The 21,597-nt window shown below is 41.1% G+C and overlaps 2 protein-coding genes across 2 annotated transcripts in view; one reads left to right on the top strand and one right to left on the bottom strand.

Moving 5' to 3' along the window:
- The first annotated feature begins 4,954 nt into the window (after nucleotides 1-4,954).
- Nucleotides 4,955-9,772, top strand: MOCS2 (molybdenum cofactor synthesis 2). Its single transcript, XM_041470686.1, has 5 exons — nucleotides 4,955-5,097; nucleotides 5,443-5,564; nucleotides 8,085-8,231; nucleotides 8,329-8,400; nucleotides 8,797-9,772. Exons 1-3 carry the CDS (start codon nucleotides 5,086-5,088, stop codon nucleotides 8,209-8,211), a joined length of 261 nt encoding a protein of 86 aa, XP_041326620.1. The 5' UTR covers nucleotides 4,955-5,085; the 3' UTR covers nucleotides 8,212-8,231; nucleotides 8,329-8,400; nucleotides 8,797-9,772.
- Nucleotides 9,773-15,499: 5,727 nt separating this feature from the next.
- The window catches only part of ITGA2 (integrin subunit alpha 2), a 67,645-nt gene continuing 61,547 nt past the window's right edge, over nucleotides 15,500-21,597 (bottom strand). The window contains exons 29-30 of the mRNA XM_041470685.1: nucleotides 19,497-19,613; nucleotides 15,500-18,751 (exon numbers count right to left, since the gene is read on the bottom strand). Of these exons, the coding sequence (XP_041326619.1) occupies nucleotides 18,662-18,751; nucleotides 19,497-19,613 (207 nt within the window). The 3' untranslated portion in view covers nucleotides 15,500-18,661. The remainder of the gene's footprint in view (nucleotides 18,752-19,496; nucleotides 19,614-21,597) is intronic.

A 21,597-nucleotide genomic window follows, 5' to 3' on the forward strand; every position in this document is an offset into this window, starting at 1 on the left:
GTTTCAAATATGAGGTTCTATGGGTTAAAACTTGCACTTTCCTTTGGCATTGAAGTTTGCAGAAACAGTTTTTTATGCTAGCATCAACCCTGAATGCCCTAATGCCCTTTCCCATCATTCTTCAGAGCATGTGTTGTATGACTTAATAATCATCAAAAACTGCATAATTGGTTTTATTTGAATGACGATGGTGTGCATTTTAGTTTAATAAAACCTTGAGCTACCTTTTTGGGCAAAGGACAGTATAGAAATGAAAGAAGTAATCTCTCTAAAAATACTGTAGTTGCCAACAGAAAAGAAAAACACTTTATAGAAACCCTGAAAATTTGTGGATTTTTAAAATCTCATTGAAGAAGTTACACATTTCACTTACTGCTGTTGCTCAATAAAAATAAATTCTTGTAGAAAAGACTTGCCCATAAATGAGACAGTTGAACAGAAATACTTGTGTGCCTATGAATTATAGTTCCGGACTGCTTATACTCTGCCTTAAAGCTGTGTATTCTTTCTCTGTACTTGTGCAATGCAATTATATTAGAAGGCCCTCTTAAAACTGGGTGATCTATTGGTTTAGGGAGCTGAAGATTGATTCCAGATGTAGTCATGCTCTTCTAGTCCTTCAAAAAGTAACTACTGCACCATCTGTTTTGTAACAGACAATTTCAAAGAGTGCCAAGGGAAATGTTAAATACATTGGTCAAACGGCCACCTATACCTCACACACATGAATCCTAGAGGTCACAGTGTCTCAGACAGATTCATATTCTCAAGTTTTTCTCTCAATTGTTCCACTATGGAAACTCAAGGAACAGCTCTCCTTCCTTCCAAAATAGGAAGGTGTTTTCCAGATTATTACCAGTGTTGATATGTATGATGCCAAATTCAGATCTGAATTCAGTGGAATTACTGGAATTCACAGTGACATGTCTCCTATACCTGCCTGACTTCTGGATCCTTGTAGATTATTCCAAATGGCTTTTGGGGTTGTTTGGGTTTGGTTTTTTTTTTTTGTTTTTTTTTTCTTTTGAGGGGTTGGGGTGTTTGTTTTGCCTCTGAACACTCAGCATTTTACTTTTTTTTTTTTTTTTTTTCAAATGAACCCAGTAGCAAAAAAATTAAAGCTAAAATTACTTCAGATTTGGCTGGTTGCCCAAGGAATATGAAGGGTGTGTGAGGTAATGAAGGGTTATTCTATGTCATGAGTGATAATTTTTCCCTAGTTATTTCAGGAAGCTTGAAGTAAAGGAATTTTCTTTGTTCTCTAAATAAAGTCTTATGCATCAATATCTCAAAAAAAAAAAAAAAAAAAAAAAAAAGAGTACTCAAGTCTGACATCAACATGGCCTAAATTCTTCACAACAACAAAACTGGAGTAAAAAACATTCTCTGAAGATTTCCCAAGTATAAATCTGAACTTCAGAGCAGCAACTCATGATTTATACCAAATAGTCCTGAGAAAATGTTTAAAATGAAAACAAAAGGAAACAGAAAATCTGCTAGAAATTAGACAATCACAATCTTCTGCAGTCCTAGAGAGACTCTTTTTTTCTGCAGCGACATTAGGTAAATCATTGGTAAAAAGAATTAAAGATTAACAACATGTCTCCAGTTCAATCCTCTTTGGTTTTCCCAGTGTATCCAGTCCTGTTTCATACCAATTCTTGTAATAAGTTGTTACAAAATTAGCTTAGGACTAGCAGACAGACTAGTGTACCTATTTAAGTATTGCTGACTTTGCTGTGGCTCTCTCTAGTCAATATCACATGCAGAATCAGTGCTTTACACTGTAAGTGTAGTGTCTGGGCATACTCCAACTACATCTAAATGTTCAGTTTCCTTATGGTAAGTAAGAAAAAAATTAGTAGGTAAAACCTCCTTATCTAGAGGATTCCTTAGAACTGAATTTCTTCAAGCTGTTATTTGAGAAGTGTAAGGATATCCCACATACACAGGAAAATTTGCACTTTTTCAGTATTAAACATTATTAAAACAAAGAAAAGTTGTGATGTGGAATAGGAAACACCTGTTTTGGAGGACTTCATAACATAACTTTTTTGACATTGAAGACATCTGAAAGAAATAAATTCTGAAAATGTACATACACTACATTCTGGCTAATGTACATATTGGCATAGGAGAATACATAGATGCCTTTCTGCTACAGCAAAGGCCCCATTACTTAGGACAAGATTTAATTGAAAATAATAGACTCAATAAGTGAGAGAACTAGCTATTATAAATTGCAGATACCCGTATTTCAAGCCCCAAAGAAGGAAATGGTGCCTGAAATAAGGATACAGAACAGGAAATATTTTAAGGGAACATCATATAGAGCTAGTCTATATAACAATGGATAGTTTTGAATCCTGGTCTCTACAGAGCTAACATATCTCTTCCAGAGCTATAAAATTATCTCTTATTTAATCTTAGAAGGTATCTATACTCTCCCCTCAAAAAACACCAAACAAGCCAAAGAACCAAATAATTAAAATCAATCTGGATACAACTTATTCTTGCAAACCAAGCAGTGTAGTTGTCCCACCTCTTGCTGAGGCTGATGATCCTGGAAGATAAGACTTCCAGAATAAAGAAGTATTTAGGGAGAATTTTGTTTTAGCCACTAATACTACACCTCATCTTAATTCCTGGTTTAGAGTAAGAACTCTTAGCTGTTCAAGAACATAGATAATGGATCATAAGAGTCACAAATCATACTCTATTCCTCTGCTTTCTAGACACATAATGTGCCTTTAACTAAATCATACAATGCAGAGCTGAAGACTGGTTCATCCTTTGAAAAATATGCAAGAATTGGTTCAGGTGAGTTATTTCTTGGAATCAAAGAAAGAAAATCCAGAAATTCACGGTCAGTAACCCATCTCTCCTTATTCCATAGTTGTCTTAACTCTAAATGTACAGATAAATCCTTCAAAGCTCACTGTTTTCTGAGCTGAGAGGCTAATTTTCTCCAGCTGAGGCCATTACTCCTCCATTTCACTCTAAGAACACCTTTTATGGTACACCTTTTGCATGGGAAAAATGTGCCAGCCACTTGCTGGCTACTGACTGGGTCATACACACCATGTCAAAGTGATCTATTCCAGCTAAGATGTATAGATCCAAAATTACTCAGCCCAGAGGAAAAAAAAAAGCAATTATTTTATTCAGCTGACACATGCTGTGTTTAGGAGAGTTCAATTTGTAACACTAGTTAATCATTTACAAAAGAACACAGTTTTTTAAAAAGTAACTTATTTGTTCCTCGCAGCAGAGGATTAAGACACAATGTACTGAATAACTGGTGCAATACAATTGCTCTGCAGAAATTATTGTATTTCTATCACACACTTTTTGGAAAACGTAATCACTTTAACTTCCATTGTGTTTGTAACTCAGAGGCAAAAATTATTATGCAGAAAAGTCTGCTTCCTCTCTCAGCCATCTTTTTAGTTCTTTGAGGTTCTTAGGTTTTTTGCTGGTGGTAGTTTTTTGTTTTTTGGGGTTATTTTGTTGTTGGTGGTTTTTTTTGTTTTTTTTTTGTTTTTTAATCAGACAGTGTTGCATCCAGCAAGGATTGATGTTCTTGTCCTGAGAGGAGCAACAAAGCTGGTGATGGGTGTGGAGCACAAATCCTGTGAGGAGCAGCTGAGGGAGCTGGGGGTTTTTATCCTGGAGAAAAGGAGGCTCAGGGGTGACCTTATCACTCTCTACAGCTGCCTGAAATGAGGCTGTGGCCAGGCAAGGGTCAGTCTCTTCTCCCAAATAACAAGCAACAGAACAAGAGCAGACAGCCTCAAGTTGCACCAGGGTAGGTTTAGTTTGTATAAGAGGAACAATTCACTGAAAAGGTGATCAGGCTTGGAACAGGCTGCTTGGGAAAGTGGTAGAATCACTGACCCTGGAAGGGTTCAAAAAACCTGTGGATATGGCATCCAGGGATATGGTCTAGTGGTGAACACAGAGGTGCTGGGGTAATAATTGGACTCAATGATCTTAGAGGTCTTTTCCAACCTTAACAATTCAATGACCACCAGCCCAAATCACAATTACTGACCGTAAATTCTGTGGCACTGACAGTAGGAGAAACGGGTGTGCACGCCTTTACAAATGACTAGATGTCATGAAAGAACCAATCGCGTTCTGGAAGAATGGGTGTGGGGGTACATATTGGAGGGGAGATATGTAGTATGCAGATCTCTGAAAGGTTCTATCTTCCTCGTACCACACCCAATGGGGAAAGTAGGAGGGTGCTTAGAATAAATGGAGTCTGTGTCTGCTAAAAACTGGAGAGATTCTAGATGGGTATGCCCCAGTGGTATCTCCTTAGTTTTCAGTAAAGTTGATTTTTGCAGGACTCCTCTGTCTCTCTGTGGATCCTGGGCTTTGGCAGCATGACTTTCGGCACACTGTTAATGGCTGTGGACTTGCCCCTGGCTTGTCTGCCTGGAGGAGCTCCTCCGTTACTGTTCTGAGGTTACGAGTGTCACCAGACAAACACTACAGAAATAACCCTGGCCACCCACAAGGAGTCCTTTGGCGCACAGTTTGCCGTGGGGAACAAGTGCCGTGGCTCTCCCGGCCGCACTTTCTACACTCTCCCCTCCCCGGTGAGAGCCAGCGCCCTCCCACCCCGCTGTCCTCAGTTACTGCAGGCAGAGGTGACAACAGGCCCTAACCCTGAATTCCCGTGTCAGCACTGAAACGGATCCGTGGCTTTTACACGCCAGCTATACCTGTACTGTGCATCTGGTACATGTTTAACACGTAAGGCTGGGGAAGAGTAATGTTTGCGAACATCTGCAATCTCGATGCGCGCAGGGCTGCGAGTCCCCCTGAAAATCCGACTTGTAAAGTGCCGTCCCCAACACTGCCCCCTGAGTTTGGGGGCAAAGCCGAGTCATCTCCCACCTTCGCCACCACCCGTGCGGGAAAGGACACGGCGGTGCCAGGCCCGACAGTGGGAGCGGGCCCGCGGCGCTCCCGGCCAGGCCGCAGGGGGCGGTCCGGGCCCGGCGCGTCTCTCCCGGGCGCAGGCGCCGCCGTGGGCCCGCGGTGGAGGGCAGCTCGCCCCGGGACGGCGGCTCCATGCGCTGCCAGGTAGGTGCCACCAGCCGGCGACCCCGGGGCCCGTCCGGCCGGAGGCTCGGCCGGTGTCGGGCAGGGCGGCGGGGCTCCCGCTGCCCCTGGCCCTGATGGGCAGCGGGAGCGGCCTGGGCAGCGGGCGCGGGGCGCGGATCCGCGGTCACTCACTGCCCCCCGCCCTCTCCGCCTGTCCCCCGCTGTCCTGAGAGCTGGGGCAGGAAAGACGCGGCTGAGCCGATCGGCATCGAGACAAGCCTGGGAAAGCTTTTCTTGGCGCTGTGGTTCCGGCTGTGTGCTGGTATTTGGGAGCGGTTTTCTGGGCAGGCCCGCGGCCCTGAGCGCTGTTTGCTCCCCGGGCAGGTCTCGGTGCTGTATTTCGCCAGGAGCGCAGAGCTGGCGGGGCTGCGCTGCGAGACCCTCTCGGTGCCACGGGAGATCACCTCTCTGCAGCTCTGGGAGGAGATCGTCAAGGTCCACCCCAGGTATGCAGCAAGTTACCCTTGACGTGCACGAAGAAACGTCGATTTTAAAAATGTTTTTTGTAATACAAATTCGGTGTTTAGCATTGGGCTGGAGCACATAGCAGTTCTTCAACAGCACAAAAACAGTGGTGTTTCCTTCTTTTGGTAACCCGCACTAAATGCTTTGTGTTTTGCACAACTGGAAGCGCTGTAGCTTTATGTATACACAAGGAAGGCCTAGGTGCAGGAGATGTACCCAAAACTGGGCCTGAGAATACATGTGGCCCATTGTCCAGGAGGACTGTGGTGTTGCAACCTGAAAACTACCATGTTATTAGTCTGTGGAGAAGGCGAGATGTTGGAAGGAGGGATCAAGCACAGCTAGGGCAATAAATAAGAAACAAATGATAATATGTGGGTGTTTCCAGTTGCTTAGGTTAGACATTAGGAAGAAGTTCTTCATTGAAAGGATGCAAAGACATTGGAATGGGCTGCCCAGGGAGGTGGTTTTTAAGGAAAAAAGGTTTTGAAGGTTTTTAAGGAAAGGTTGGACTTTGTGCCATGGTCACAGAGTGCTTTTCAAACTTAATTGATTATGTGATTAACTGTACTGTAAGCCATTGGTCTGAGCCCATGCACACTCTGGAAGGCAGGTCTGGAAGGGAATTGAAGCCCTCCCAGGCTTCCAGCCACTCAGCCCTGACACAGCAAATATGGTCAGCCACTTCAATGAGCTGAAAAAGACCCACACCACTGTTGCTTGCATTTCATAAGGAGTCTGGTCCTGAGAAAGTACTGTGTATGCTGTAGGGGTCTCAGCAGCATTGGTGCTTTTGGGGGTGTCAACAGAAATGTCCCCTCTGTTTAAAGCTGAGGGAAGGTGCCCAGTCCTTCAAGAATGAGTTTGATGGACAAAGGTGCAACACCATTTTTGAGGGATAGAAGGGAGTAAAAAAAGAGTAAGATATAAAAGAGGTTGTGGTCCTCAGGATTTAGTGCTCACTGCTCTGGAATTTCCATAACTTTGGACTTCGGTGTCCAACTCTTCCTTCAGGCACAACCTTTCTTTAATACAATGCTCTCAAACACTGTGAAAAACAATGAACTATTTAACATTGGTGTCTGTTTCCAAGTGAGAAACTGTTCACAAAACACTGGAACAGGGACCTTTTCCTCACAGAATATTGAAATAAAGTGTGTTTGGGTGCTAGAGGCAGTAGGGAATGCGTATATTTTACTTTGCAGCCTTTTCGTCTATGTCAGAAGCAGCAGCAGCACCCTTGGTCGTTTTGCTGCAATTTGTCAACTTTGTCCTTTTATGAATGATGACTTGGGGCAGTAGAATTTTCTGGAAAAACTCAATATAATTGTAGGGCATTGACCACAGACTTCTATTCACATTGCTAATGGATATTCAAATTGCAGCTTGAGTGTACTTGACAGTGCTTTTCTGTTCCACACTTTTTCCCCAACTAATTAGCTTGCAAGGGACTTTAATTAGAGCCCATCCTTCTAATGGGCACTTCAGTTTCATGGTAGTGCACAGTTCTTTAGTGGCTTGCTTTGCTTTCATACAATCCCTCCCTTCAGTCTGTTCTCTGAATCAGTGCTACTGTGTTTTGTTCAGACTGTGCCTTGACTACTTTTGTCTGTCTGGCTGGTAGGAAACAAGGTGATTTTTACTTTTACTCTTTTGGTCTGCTTACTTGATTCTGGGCAGTATAGCTGAACTGGCTGTGCCAGATTTTGTAGTCTCAAACAAGAACTGTTATCATGCCTGTGCCATGTGAAGCAAAATGCAATACTTTTCTGTCTTACTGCTATGGCCCTCATGCTTGCTATGTAATTGCACTTAGTCATAGAAATTATTCCCTGCCTCGTGATATCCAGAGCTATGGACTCTCACAGCAATATCTCACATAAAAAATTTGTAGAAGATCTGCCAGAAGACACATCACATTTGCTCTCTTAGTTCTGTGGCCACTCCTTATCAATAGCAGATTTCAGACCTGTAAGTACAAAAGACCCAAAGCCTCACAGAGTCTGAGCACCACACACAGCAAGAGCAACTCTCTGACTACTGACTGAATCTTCATGAGATCTCATAAGCAGCATACCACAATGCTTCTTGGTGTTTAAGAAAATTGCTCCAGTCCTGCCAGACTGCATCAGGACAGTATTTCCTTCTAATCCCAAATTGGATAGTTGCTGCCTCTTGAGTTACCAGCTTTTTAATAAGCTTCTGAAGTGGGTCTGGTATTGATTGGTCTGTTCTGACATAGGCCTGTGACAAATCCAATTCCTGATTTCTGAAAATTATACTGATCTAATTTCTTCTTAGCCATTACAAGAAAATCCAAGACTGGGAAGTGGGTGTTTGTTATATTTTTGACAGTGTCTTGGAAGTGAAGTTGTGTAAGTCTCAGTGATTTTTACCTCAGCTGCCCTGTACTGTGCACCACCTTGCTGTTTAATGAAATCTCATGTTTAAATGCAAAGATTGTTTGGAAACCTATTTGTGCTGTTGCCAATCCCCCTCAGGCTTGCTCTCCTCCGGGATCAAGTGGTATTTGCTGTTCGTCAGGAGTACGTGCTTCTTGGAGATCAGCTCCTGGTCCTGCAGCCTGGAGACGAGGTTGCCATCATCCCACCAATTAGTGGAGGCTGAACCTGCCCAGGTTCTGTTAGGTAGGTATCACTTACTGCCTAGTTTCCTGTGGAGTGTAATCCTGTGCTAAAATATCTCATGAATTCTGTGATTTTACAAGAACCTTTTCTTGTTTAGGTCTGAAGATATGATTGCAATTCTCCCTCCACCCCAGTACTCTTGAGAAAACCCAAATTGTGTTTCCGTCTGGTGAGTGCAGTTGTGCTGAGCAGAAACTATAAGCCAGTGCACCAGTAAATTATTAACATGTATGCAGTAAATGGAAGACACTTGCCAGAGAGGTCAGGCATTGCTTTGAATCTGGGTTTTAGGTCTTTCCTGGTTACTATTTCCTTGTTGTATCTTCCTACCAGTGGAAACTTGGCTTGCTTAAACAAGATAATAATGAAAAATTTCCTGCCACTTTTAACAGAAAAGATAATAAAGTAAAAATAATTGACTGCTTCTTAGAAATTTTGTTAGTTTGTTGCTGTTAAAAAGATGTCCTTAGAATACCTTCATTTCTTTGCCTGTTTTCAAGTGCCAGTCCATCTATTCACTGCGGCTTATTCTATTGCTGCTGATCCTATTGCTTCTTATTCTTAGGTGATCTGATGACTGGCTTCTACTCAGATAAGTTAAAAGTGTGTTCTGTGTGTCTGTAACAGACTGATAGTATGAGGTCCTGAATGTGCTGGAGAGCATACTCAACTTTAGCTTTAGAACTATTAACTTAATTAGAAATATTAATGCAATAAAACCAAGTCATTGCTTGTTATTTACAGTTAATATTCTCTCAGTGAGGCTGCTGAGAAGTGAATTTCACATGTAGACTAGTCTCTTGGGCAAATAGATAGTGCCTGTGTTGTGCATAAATTGGGGCATGAGCACTGGATAAAAAGCAGTTGGCTGATACTAGTATCTCCAGGAACAACAGGTAGGTATCACTTTGCTGATACCTCCTTGAGGAGATGGAAGCTCTCTCAGAATAAATAATCAAGGACTCAGAATTTGCTGCTTAGGACTGGACTGAAGTTGGGTAATCCAGTCTGTCCTTAAGATCTGTTAGTAGTGTATTTAGTATATCAATGTAATTTTATTTTAATATTGACATTTTGTTACATCTAAATTCTTGTCTGAAAATGATGGTAGGTAGGTTAATTACAGCAGGTTAATGTAGCAGCATGAATGCTGTGTACTCTACAGCCATTACATAATTTCTTCTAGATCTCTCTGTGAATTGACTTCAGCTTAGGTAGGCCCTTCTAAATTCAGTGGGGATCAGCCTGGGGTTCAGCCAAGTCCATATGTTTTAAGGGTGCTGCCCTCTCTTCTGCTTGGCAGCCAAGTGCTGTGCAGTCCTGATGTAATCAGTAAATAATAGTGGGATGGCTATTTGAGTTGTTTGGCCTGGTTTGTAGCTGTATGTAGCAGACTCACAACATTTCCCATTCTTTGTTTATATTACAGGAGATTTATGAGGATGAATATTCTTGGAAAGAAAACAAGGAATGCTTTTGGGCAAATTCAGAAAAATAATTGTACTCTTTTGAAAATAAAGTGTTACTCTTCCTAATGAGCATATTTACCTTTGACTTTTTACAGAGAAAAAGTTTCTGTGTTTCTAAATGGTTCTAACAGATGTTTCAGTTTCAGTAATTTAGTTTGGACTGAGTGAAATGAGTGAGGATTAATTAGGGGTTTTAGGTGTCTTGACTCTCCTTTGGAATTGCCTTTTTGTGCATTTTAACACGGAGTCAGTTTTTAAAATAATCTTCCCTAAAATTCTTTGTTGCAAGGTTTAGACTACTCTGTCATAAATATTGTTCTAATGCTTTTACCTTGGTAGTCTGCGTTCTCTGTCTGCATGGGAGGTCACCACAGGACAATCGCATTCTTTTCAGTCTTAAAGTTCAGAAAGGTTCAATTTTATATGAGTGCAGACTTAGTTTGCAAGCTGTATGCTATTTTGACATTCTTGTAACATGAAAGCTACTTAAAGTAGATTAACTATTTTAGTGCAGACAGAGAAGAAAATACAAACTATACCCCAGAGTTACTAACTTTTTAGTAGTGCTTTTGTTCCAGTAGCTCTGTCTCACAGAAAGATTTTTACTGTGCAGCTGATGATTCCGAATCCATTGCATTAAAAAAATATGGATAGAGATTGATTCAAAGTTAAAGCTAGTACTCTACCAGCAGAAAGTATTGCCTTAGCAATAACATACCAATCTGTAAATACTTAATGATGTCTAGACAAAATTTTGAAGGTGACTTTTTGGTTGTGTAGTTGTGTGGTGCTGCAGGAAGAAAAACCCAATCCAGCTATTATTACAAATACACAACTATAGTGTAATTAAGTTCAGTAATTTGATTTCATATGTGTGGGAATTAAAAGTCATCAAATGGAATAGTTTTTCAAAGAAAAGGGACTTTATTGAACTTACTGCAATTCATATATGCATTTATATTCACATTTAAGATTTAACCTTATTACAGTTTTTCTCTTGTCACTGTTTGAAAACTAATTAAATGAACTGATGTAATATGCCTGGGTTTCACTGGAAATACTAGGTTACCTGTCCGAGCAAGGTAATTTTATTTTTTATTCTACTGTGCCATGGTAGTATTTAGATGCTAAGAGTTCAAAGTCCCATTGTGTATGGCATTTCTGCTAATGCTGGGAGGCAGTGTTATCTAGTCATCATTATCAGTGTAGAGAAGGTAAATACAAGTGAAGGAAAATAAGGTAATGCAAAATTATTTGCTCAGTTGCTCATATATATGTTCCTACATCATATATAGTTATTTATAATCTAGGTGCAAGGTCATACTTCGTAGTCAGGGCAATCCCAATCACAAGTACATGCTGGAGGGAGAATGGATCAAGACTAGCACTGGAGAGAAACACTTGAGGGTATTTGTGAACAAAAAGCTCAGTATGAGCTGGCAATGTGCACTTGCAGCCCAGAAATCTGGCTTTCTCCTGGGCTGCATCAAAAGCAGCAGGGCCAGCAGGTCAAAGGGTTTGATTCTGCTCCTCTGCTGTGCCCTCAAGAGACCCCACTGGAGCACTGTATCTGGTTCTGGAGCCCCCGGTGCAAGAAGTTTTATTGGAATGAATCCAGAGGAGAACCACTAAGTTCATCAGAGGACTAGAACACCTCTCCTATGAAGACAGGCTGAGAGCTGGGGTTTTTCAGCTTTCAGAAGGCTCCAGGGAAACCTTACATCACCTTTTAGTATCTAAACGGGGCTTACAATAAGTTTGGAGGGGGAATTTTCACAACAACGTGTAGGGATAGGACAAGGGAGAATGGCTTTAAGCTGAAGTGAGGGTAGGTTTAGATCAGATAATACGAAGAAATTCTTTACTATGAAGGTGGTGAGGCACTGGCACAGGTTGCCCAGATAAGCTGTGGATGCTTCATCCCTGAAAATATTCAAGGTCAGGCTGGATGGGACTCTGAGCAACCTGGTCTAGTGGAAGGTGTCCCAGCCTATATAAGGATGGTTGCAACTAGATGATCTGTAAGGTCCTTTCCAGCCCAAACCAGTCCTTGATTCTGTAATCATTGCATCACACACTAGCGAAGCCTCAGCTGTATGTTCTATTTTATCCTGTCTGCAAAAATATACTAACAACTTCTAGCTGCACAAAGTAAAATGAGGAAAAAAATCTTCCCCCCAGGGATTTTAATCACTTTTAATACTTAGTTACTATATCTGAATTAAGTAAATTGTAAGGAAACATACAGCTTCAGGCAGAAACATCATTAAACTGTGCTTATTGATGTTTTTCCTCAGTGGAAGTCAGTCCTTCATCTGCAGGACAGCAGCTGCTCCTTGTATGTTTACAGATAGACACACTACAAACCATTGGGCTCTATTATCTAGGCAGAGCTGGTCAAGTACAAGACTGAGTTTTCCTTTTTTTTTGGAGGTTGGAGAGAAGCCCTCTGCTGTTTGAATGTCATTTTTCCTGGGAATTGTACAGAATACTGAGCACAATCACTTGATTTGTGAAAGGATTATTTTTCGCTTTAGAAGAGAGAAATACATTAACTTTTTCATATTTGGTGTTCCTTTTTCCATGTTTATGTTTGCTGTTACCATGCAACTAATTAGTGTATTAATTTCACAAAAATAAATGTTTAGCTTGTTTTTCAGTGGATATTTTATGAGTGAATTAAAACTTATGCAGTGGTTCCATACTAGTGTTGTGCTCTGATACAGAAAATCAATGGTATATCTTAGTTATCATTGTTAAATTCTACTTTGGGACCCCATGATCAGGGCAATTCCTGAGTAGCAGTAGTGTCTCGTTAGTGCCTTTCTAGCACTGCAGTCTCCTGGAAGATTTTTCCAGGGTGACCTTAAGTGCACCTTCCCCATCAGCAATGCAGCTGGGAAAAAGGGTGCAGAAAAGAAGAGAGAATAATTGTGTACTTCCCCACAGTGACCAGGAACAATGAATGGAAGAGATGTTGTACTGAGTCACAGTTGAGTGTTACAATGTGTGTATGCTGCCATGGTAAAGACAATGAAATGTCATTTTTTGTCCCTAGCTGTGCATGAGGCAAGTACTGCTTTGTTCTGGAACAATGATATATCAGTCTTGTGTAACTTTGGGTTCTTCAGCTGGCATGTAAAAGCGAAATGGAAATGTTTCTGGGAGGGATGGTGTGCTAATTAGAGGTAAAATATATCTCACTGAAATTTAAGTCCATGCTCTAAACTCAGTATTCTGTCTCCCTCTGTAGGGCTACCCTCTCTGCTAGGGCAGTATTGTCATAAGAGGGCAGATTACTATGTTCTAAGATAAATGCTTAAGCTGTGTCTGAAGTGACCCAGAAGCATTTCCAAATTGCCAGGTCAGGGGAAGAATCCCAGCAGTGTCACACTGTGTGTTAGGAAAAGATGTGGTTGTGCTTCTTGCTGTCCACACATGCGGAACTACAGTGCTGGATGACAGCTACTCTGTGTTATGGTGAGGTCCATTGAGTGGGATGATAGCTGCAGATCTGTCTACCTACAAGGAAAACCCAGCTTTCTGGAATGAGTCCAGATATTTCTCTTCCTGTAGTGAAGGCCAAACCCACCTCTCCATGAGATCAGCCATGTTGAGTTGGTGGCTCTGGTACATAGAGGGATGTTCCCAGACACAAATGCTACAGACCCAGAGGGTCATCATGTGATTCCTGCAGAGATCTGCCAGATGAGGGCTGTCTGTGGAAGTGCATGTCTTCAGAGCGATAATTTGTCCTTCTGAAAAGATGCTTTATTCTTGGCTGGCAAAATTTGAATACACTGATCCACCCCTTTGTCTGGTCGAACATCCATATACCAGCACTGATTGATTTTAAGAGTTTCCTTTCCTGACTTTGAGCATTGTGCTGTTCTCAAGAGAAGCTCAGCCTGATGCATACGATGAAAACAGCAACTGATGGACTGTCATGGGAGGGACAGGGGAGGAAGGGGGTTGTTTTATAAGGGGCCTACCCAGGAGATGGCAGCTGAGAGATGGCTGAGCAGGAGGAGCGGCTCCTGACCTGCTGAGGTGCTGGCTGTGCTGGGGAACACAGGCTCTCACTTCGGCTGTCGCTGGTGAAAGTGGCACTGCTGCACTTAGATTGCTCAGCTTTGAACTAGAGTTTTGGCCTTTCTCTCTGCTCACTTTATGCACAGCTGTTCCAAGTAAGTTGTAGTTTTATGGAGTAGCACATTCAGTTGTTTCTTCAGAAGCATTAAAAAAGAACTGCTAAATCTAATTATTAACAAATTGTATGTTAAAGCAGAAAGTGCTGCCCTTTCCCTTTTAAAATCCCGTGAAAAATAGTCTTGAGCATTAAGTGCCATTAAGTACAATTAAGTGTCCTGTGGAGGTGATTGAAAGGAATGCAGAATACATTGGTGACTATAAATTACCAGTTTCTTTAAGAACCTTAGGCCAGTTTTTTGAAAAACAAACACACCATAAAGTCTGATCATATCAACTTACCAAAAATTAGCATCCTGATGTATCTTTATAGCCGTTCTTTTTATAAAAGTTCCATTTTGACTATTTTAAGAGGCAAGTACATTTTAAAAACTGCTAGCATACTAAAACCTTTGATTGCATACAAATAATTGACTGATTAACTGAGAACAGAAATGTTCACTTAAAATGTAGGACTTGACTTTTCTAAAGCTGTGAAAATGTACACTTCATTTACTTTCACAGGCAATAAAAAATTGAGGTAATTAGCTATAGATTTTGAGATGCATTTTCATACCTTCATTTTTTTAGTCTTTAATTTGCAAGCTTTTGTTGTAGTTTGGTTTTGGGTGTGCTTTAACCCCAGTCAGCACCTCAGCCCCACCCAGCCATTCACTCACTCTGCCACTCGTGGAATGGGGGAGAGAATAGAAAGAGTAAAAGTGAAAAGTCTCCTGGGTTGAGAAGGAAGACAGTTTAATAGGGAAAGTAAAAACTGGTCATGCAAGCAAAGCAAAACAAGGAATGCATTCACCACTTCCCATTGGCAGGCAGGTCGAGTCAACCCCAGGAAAGCAGAGCTCCATTACATGTGACAGTGGCTCGGGAAGACAAACACCAAACACTCCGAATGCCTGTGGTCAGTTGTGGACAGTTGTCACATCTCTGTCCCTTTCCCACTTTCCTATGCAACCCCAGCCTCCTTGCTGGAGAGATGGGGTGAAGAGCAGAAAAGGCCTTGAATCTGTGAGCATTGCTTAGTGACAGATAAAACATCCCTGAGTTATCAACAATTTCTAGCACAAATCCAAAACACATACCAGCTACTGTCAAGAAATGTACCTCTGCCCCAGTCAAAACCAGCACAGACATAAGTCAGTATATAGGGAATCTGGCTTGCAATTCTGCAAAACACTTAGACTTGCTGAAAGACAGAACTTTGTGCCTTAAGATTAGGTTCATCTGATACTGTATGATGGAAGTGTTGAAATTGGTAGCCTACCTGAATGTTTATGTACCACTGTTAAAAGTAGGGAGGAATTGAAAGTGGAAATTAAAAGCTCTGTGAAAATGTGTAGTTTTCAGGTGGTAGTTTCTGACAATATTGTCTTCCTCTCATCTTTCTATTCATAGCCAAGTTCCTCCCTCTCTTCTTTTAGAACATTGTTCCTGCTGAAAAGTTGAATTCAGCTTTTCCAACATATGGTGGGGTGTAGCCAGAGCCAGAGTCATGACATGTTACTGCTGACCAATTCTGTAAATAGGTGAAGTGCAGAGACTGGCAGAATGGGTTGTAATTTTAGATAGCACTGATGATAAGCCCATGTTTATAGTAAGGCCTGGCCATGGTAATGTTTCAACAACATCTACTCAGCTAGAGCTTTCCAAATACTTTGCACTTACGTGAGCTGGGTTACAGTACAGCTTACTGGTTATGTTACACTCTGGACTGTGATCTGCAAGACTTCAGGCGCAGTGTCATTGTCTACCTAGGAGAATTATCCCCTTAGATTCTCACTGTGTGCTACTGGGACAAAGCCATATTTGGCCCCATTTTATGCAGTGCTTTTTCAGTAGCATTGCTTCTCTTTAGGGTGCTGTCTGAAAATAAATGAGTCTGCATTCAGCAGTAGTCTTGGGTTTTATTGCAGTAATGCTGTTAGGCCCTCAGACAGGCCACCACAGTGATACAATCCCTGCTCCCACAGAGCTTACATGCTAGCTTTTAGAAGTCAGCTTTATTATAAACTCTCTTGTATATTCCAAATTTATACATAGGCTCATATGAAACCAACTCAGATTTTGGACTTGATTCTAGTACTTCAGGAAATCAGCAGCTAGATTTCAAGACCAGAATCAGATATAACTTGAGTTTGCTGACAGTATTGTCGACTTTTCTTGCTGCAAGCACAAACAGAAGTACATGCTGAAGCTCAAAATTTCAGGGTATTTAAAACAAGCTGCTTTAAAAAAGTAAATTTAAAAGAAAAAAACAAACCAAACCCTTGCACACAATACAAAATATACATAATATTTCCAGTATTATTTGCAGCTGTGCCAACTTAAAAGTGCAATAGACTTACCCATTACAAAAACTGAATTATCCATTTAAGTATTAATTGTAAAAGTAAAATAAACTAGTAACTTGGAGTAGTTAGGATACAAAAACCTTACCCATTGCTATGTCTCCCCTTTATTTTGGAAAAGCAGTATTGTGTCCAGGCTGGGAAGGAGAATTATATTGTTCATGTCAAAATATAATCCAGTGAAGGCCAGTGAATCGAATCATTGCTACCTGATTGATAAACTGTTAAATCCCCAGAGAAGTTACACATTGGATATTGACCTGTACCTCCCACTGAAGGCGGAAGAAGCAAATCTGGGTCAAGGCCTGAACTGCCCGGTAGGCAGCACCAGAAATTGAAAATTCTACCATCTGGTGTATTGTGAAATTCCCCCTCTGCTCTGGAGTGCATGACCCTGATTATGTAGGAGCTTCCTACATACATGGCTGTAGGGTTTTTTTTTTTTTTCTGCACAAGTTTATATAAGAATTGAGGCAGACAAATTTTTTCTTTCTACTCTCAGAACATTTGCCCTCAAAGTTTATAATTACAAGTCAGGAGCTTATTCTTTAGATTTATGCAATTGCTATTTTTTTTCCCCACTTTTTAAATATTTGTTTTGGTCACAGACTCAGCTGATGGCAAGAATCTTGTTTGATAATTGATATAAGAATCTGAATTGTTTTTCAGAATGTTAGAAGAACCACAACAAAATGTCCCAAAACATAACATTTCATAGATACAAAATAAATTCAAAACACATATAAAACTACACTGAGCATAATCCAGCTGTTGCTGCAAATGAAGCTGTTATTTGCCAAAGACATGGTTGGCTTTTGACTGATTAGCTATCAAAAAAGACTGAGTAAAACTTTCAAATGTGCTTAAGCCTAGTCCCTCAGAAAATAATGTAAAAGTGCCTAAGCATAATTACAATCTAGCTTTGGGGGGGAAGAAACCATGACTTCATGTTCTCAGTCAGGCACATTTGTATGTTTTACTCTTCAAGTAAATCACCTGAAGTTGGAAACAATCTCACTTGCATGGCAGCATAGATATGAAAAACGCACACATCTTCTCTCACAATCAATTGTAAGTGTAACTGCCAGGCATGAGAGAGAAAGGCAGCCAAGAGGCCAAATCTCCTGACTATTACCAGTCTTACAGACTGAGCTTTCACTATAACCAGGCAGCGTAACAGCATGTGATAAATTTGAGGTGTGTAACCAACACAAAGTCACCCAAGTGTTGTGCTTAGAGCTCATTCCAGAGCACTACAGTACTTCACCATATAAAACATAAGTTAACTTCATCAAGACATGAACAGGTAGGACCAAAAAAAATGTGACAGGTAAGGAGGTTGTACTGAACTTTGGTCTCCTGGAGGGCACTGAGATGCTAAAGAAGTGCAGTAAACATTTTATAGAGCTTAGATCTTCACTATCCCCTTTTGTAACGTGCATCATTCCTCAGTCAGCTATCCCCTTTAGTTCACTCTATGCTCTTACTCTTGCAAAATCTTTCAGTACAGAATTAAAGGCAAGATCTTGACTGTCTTTCCTATTTATGTCAAAAGCCAAACTGATATCAGAGGGACCGAGAGTATAAAGGCCAGCATAACAGTAGTGCTAGTGCTTCTCAAGATGAAAATGAGTAATAACATTGCAGAGAACATGCTGTAAGTGATTATGAAATTAATATTTTCTTCTCAGGGAGAAAGTATGCAGAAGACAGTTTTACACACCATTTGGCAATACTTCCCCAAAACAATATCCTTCAGTAATTTAGTTGTGACCTTAGTGCAAGAATTATGTGAACTTTTGGAAGACTTTGCCCAACCAGTTGTCCTGTAGCACCCAGACAGACATCTTCATACACAGTTCCCAGTTTACAGATTAGTTAAAGCAAAGGTTTGCTGGTGGAAATTATTTTTCTAAAACAATAAGGATGGAGCTAGTCATTGAAAAAATGACTTCTTCTTCCAGTGTGGAAGCAGTATTCACCACACATTCATCATCAACTTAATAGAAAATGTCCTTTAACACATGTGGTACTTGTCAACTGAATTACCAACTGATGCTGTTCCACAATAATCTGAAATAAATTCTTCTGTTTCACTCTGCAGTGGATCAAGAGAAGGGCTGCTGGAACAGTATGTTACTGTATACTCCGGACCTGCCAGTTCTAAGGGTTAAGTGTGTTTGAAAGGCAAAAATTTACAAGAAAAGGCATTATAAATCATTTTTGAAAAAACCAAACTGTCCTGCAGTTACTCTTACAATAGAGTAGAATCTGTAAAATATTTCATCTATAAAGACACTTTTAAAAATGTTTAAATGTTACTAAGCTTTAAGGCACTCCAGCTGAAGAACTGACTGATCACAACTACTATTGGTGGCTCAGATCTCTTTATCCATGTAACTCGTCTTCAGTCTTTGTCCTTTGTGAGTTCTGCAATTTCATCCACATCTTCTATATCCTGTGTCATTTTCTCGTACTGTCTCTTGAAGAAGCCAAGCTGTGAGAAGTATTAAAATAACACCACAATGCAGTCAGTCATTGATAATTCATTACTCAGCAAAACGAAATACTGTGATGGTAAAAAAGCACATGTGTGCATGCATACACTATAGAGTTTGATTTGTAGACAATTCCTGCCTCTAAAATGAAAGGAGGTGGGCCCTAAACTCCTACCTGGTGCAACTAAATGCTAGAGTAGCAATGCTGTTAAGCCACTTTTCTCTCTACTGAGATACAGACATTTCCATGATGCCTTGGTGTGCCAAGGAGCACTTCAAACACCAATGCCCTGGCACGCAGAAAAACTTTCCCCTTTTTCTATGTAACCTTTGTATTTTACTTTTTGCCCCTGCCCTTTCTTTTGCCTGTTCTTTTGTCCAATATATATCCTCTCTCACCTTGTTTGTAATCCCCACCCTTGTCCACTGGGAATATCATGGGTTGGTTCAGAGCCCAGATAGGATATTATGGAAGGAGGCAGACAGTGTTGAAAGGAGAAAAGTAAATGCCACAGCCCCTGTTTTGAATGATTGGCAGCTCATTTAACATCTTCATCTTGCCAGTTTCTATAAGGACTCATTTCATAAACCCTTCTAAAATATGTCAAGGGTGTCAATGCAGTACTATTCATACCACCAAACTGCAGATGTGGTTTTGTTTCACACTAGAAAAGAGAGATTCCAAAGAAAAGAGCCCAAATATATTCATCCCTTTCCGCTTTTAAGATATAAGTACCAACTTACTTTCCACAAAACAGCAACCAGTATCAACAGCAAGAGGAGTCCAGCCAATATGCTGCCAATCACAACACCTACTGGTACCTCAGCTTTCTCATCTGGCTTCATTATTGTAACTGGGATCTGAAAGCAGAGAGATTGTGTCTTAGGCGCTAATGTTAACTGCAAATAAGGTAGGATTTGCAAACCAAAGATCAAGAATGCCTGGACTGCACATATTCCAGGATCAATGACCAGAATACACAAGCAATTACAGCCCTTTCCCTGGTGTCCATGGGTGCCTGGTTGCACTGTGGCACACGGCAATGCCAGCTAAGGACTAGAGGCCCCCATCGCTCTCGGCCAAGCATAACAGGCAGAGGACCAATCTCTCCTGCCAGCTCCTCTCCATCAACAGCAGGCCTTTCAGAGGCTCCACACACCATCACTGTGTAAACCAGCCATGTTTACATGAAGGCGGGGAATAGCCTGGTGTACAGCCCCAAAATCAGACTGCTGAGAAGCACTACTTTTCACCAAGCATTGTCAGTGCCTGTTATCTGTGCTCGGCAGCTGTAGGAGGCAGTACTAATCACACTGAGGCCAGACACCATGACATCTGCTGAAATTCCAATGCTCCTGCTGGGCCTCAGTCTCCTGTGTCTGCTGTTCTTACCTTCTATGAAACCACTAATGAACAGATCTTATGGTGATCTGTGTTCTCCTGGGTCAACTGCATGAATCTGCTGCAAGATGTATAGGTCAAACAGGAGCACACCCCTAGCACACCCACATTTCCTGAACCACACCTACATTTCCTGAACCAATACCAGAGAGCTCCCAGAAGGGCATAGAGTGTCTGGAAGTTAGTTTTCAGGTCATACCCCATCTAGCTGGATTAGGTATAACCAAATATATAATTACATATAATAGAGTTTCTCAGAGTTGTTGTAATATTTATGAACTGTCAAATTTTTGGATTTAATCTTGGAACAACATGCAGTTAGCTGAAAGTTTTTTTCTTCCTGAAACATGATAAAACAAGTCACACTGGTTTATTTTCTCAGGGTGGTTGTTCACTGCATTTGTCTGGAGTAATTTAATCTTAAGCTTTCTGGGAAACTTGCACTGGACTGACATTTCAGCGATTTAAGTCATTTCTGTTGGAAGGCTCCAGTGTTGTGCTAGGTGTGGTTATGTGTATTCATTTCACCAAGGCAGGACAGCTTTGTGTATTTTCTAACTGAATGGCCATAGTGATGATTCTAGCAGGTTAACATTCTGGCCTCCAGCTGGCAGTCCTTTCCAACTTGGAAAAAAATGTGAAATCTTTTACGTAAAAATACCTAAACAGCTTCCCCACATAGCATCACAAGGCAATATTCATTTTTTTGGCTATATAACAACCCAGTTCATCCAATGTAAAAAGTCAATTTCATATATGTAGTTTGCCCAGTAATGCTTTCTGCATTAGATTAACAGTGAAGTGGCACCATTGGAAAGCAAGATTGATGCCTAAGAACAAATTATCTTTCCTGAAGTTAAACTGGTCAATAAGACACCATGAGAGTGGGATTCAACTCATCTGGTGTTTATCTACAACATGGTTCCCTGACTCCCAAAGGAGGATAGGCTTTTTTAAGAGCCTAATTCACCCTAGTTATTTTCAGGATCAAATTTAGGATGAGATGAACTGCATTTCAGAAATACTTGTTCTTTCCAGGGACTAGGGCATATAGAATACAGATGACTAATGCAGATATTAAATTGGATGAATCCTACCACATCCCTGTAAATTAACAGGGTAAGTAGGGAAGTGAGCTCTGTTTGCTTCTGTACTGTCCTGTTCCCAAGGAAGTGTGAAGGGCAGACTGGGTTTCCCTGTTGGCTTGACAAGAAGTAAGTGCTGGGTACTGACTCCAGGTGTCAAACTGTCTGCCCTAGGGAGAATGTACCTCCACAGCCTGGCACATTTACCAAGACTTCTCACAGGGCAATAGGTCATTGAGTAAAGGTCAGGCTGGAAGTCACCAAAAGCCACTTTATTTCTGAGGAACCCTGTGGATAACTTTCAGGGTCTGTTCAGCTACTGCCTCAAAGGTGTAGAAGTCCCAGCTGCACATGTGTC

The sequence above is a fragment of the Pyrgilauda ruficollis genome, unplaced genomic scaffold (genome assembly GCF_017590135.1).
Source record: "Pyrgilauda ruficollis isolate IOZ18807 unplaced genomic scaffold, ASM1759013v1 scaffold25, whole genome shotgun sequence".
Classification (NCBI taxonomy): Eukaryota; Metazoa; Chordata; class Aves; order Passeriformes; family Passeridae; genus Pyrgilauda; species Pyrgilauda ruficollis.

Excerpts from the sequence above, each read along its gene's own strand:
- MOCS2 (XM_041470686.1), top strand. Across the intron at positions 5,565-8,084 it reads ATCGTCAAGGTCCACCCCAG|GCTTGCTCTCCTCCGGGATC; the intron begins GTATGCAGCAAG and ends AATCCCCCTCAG.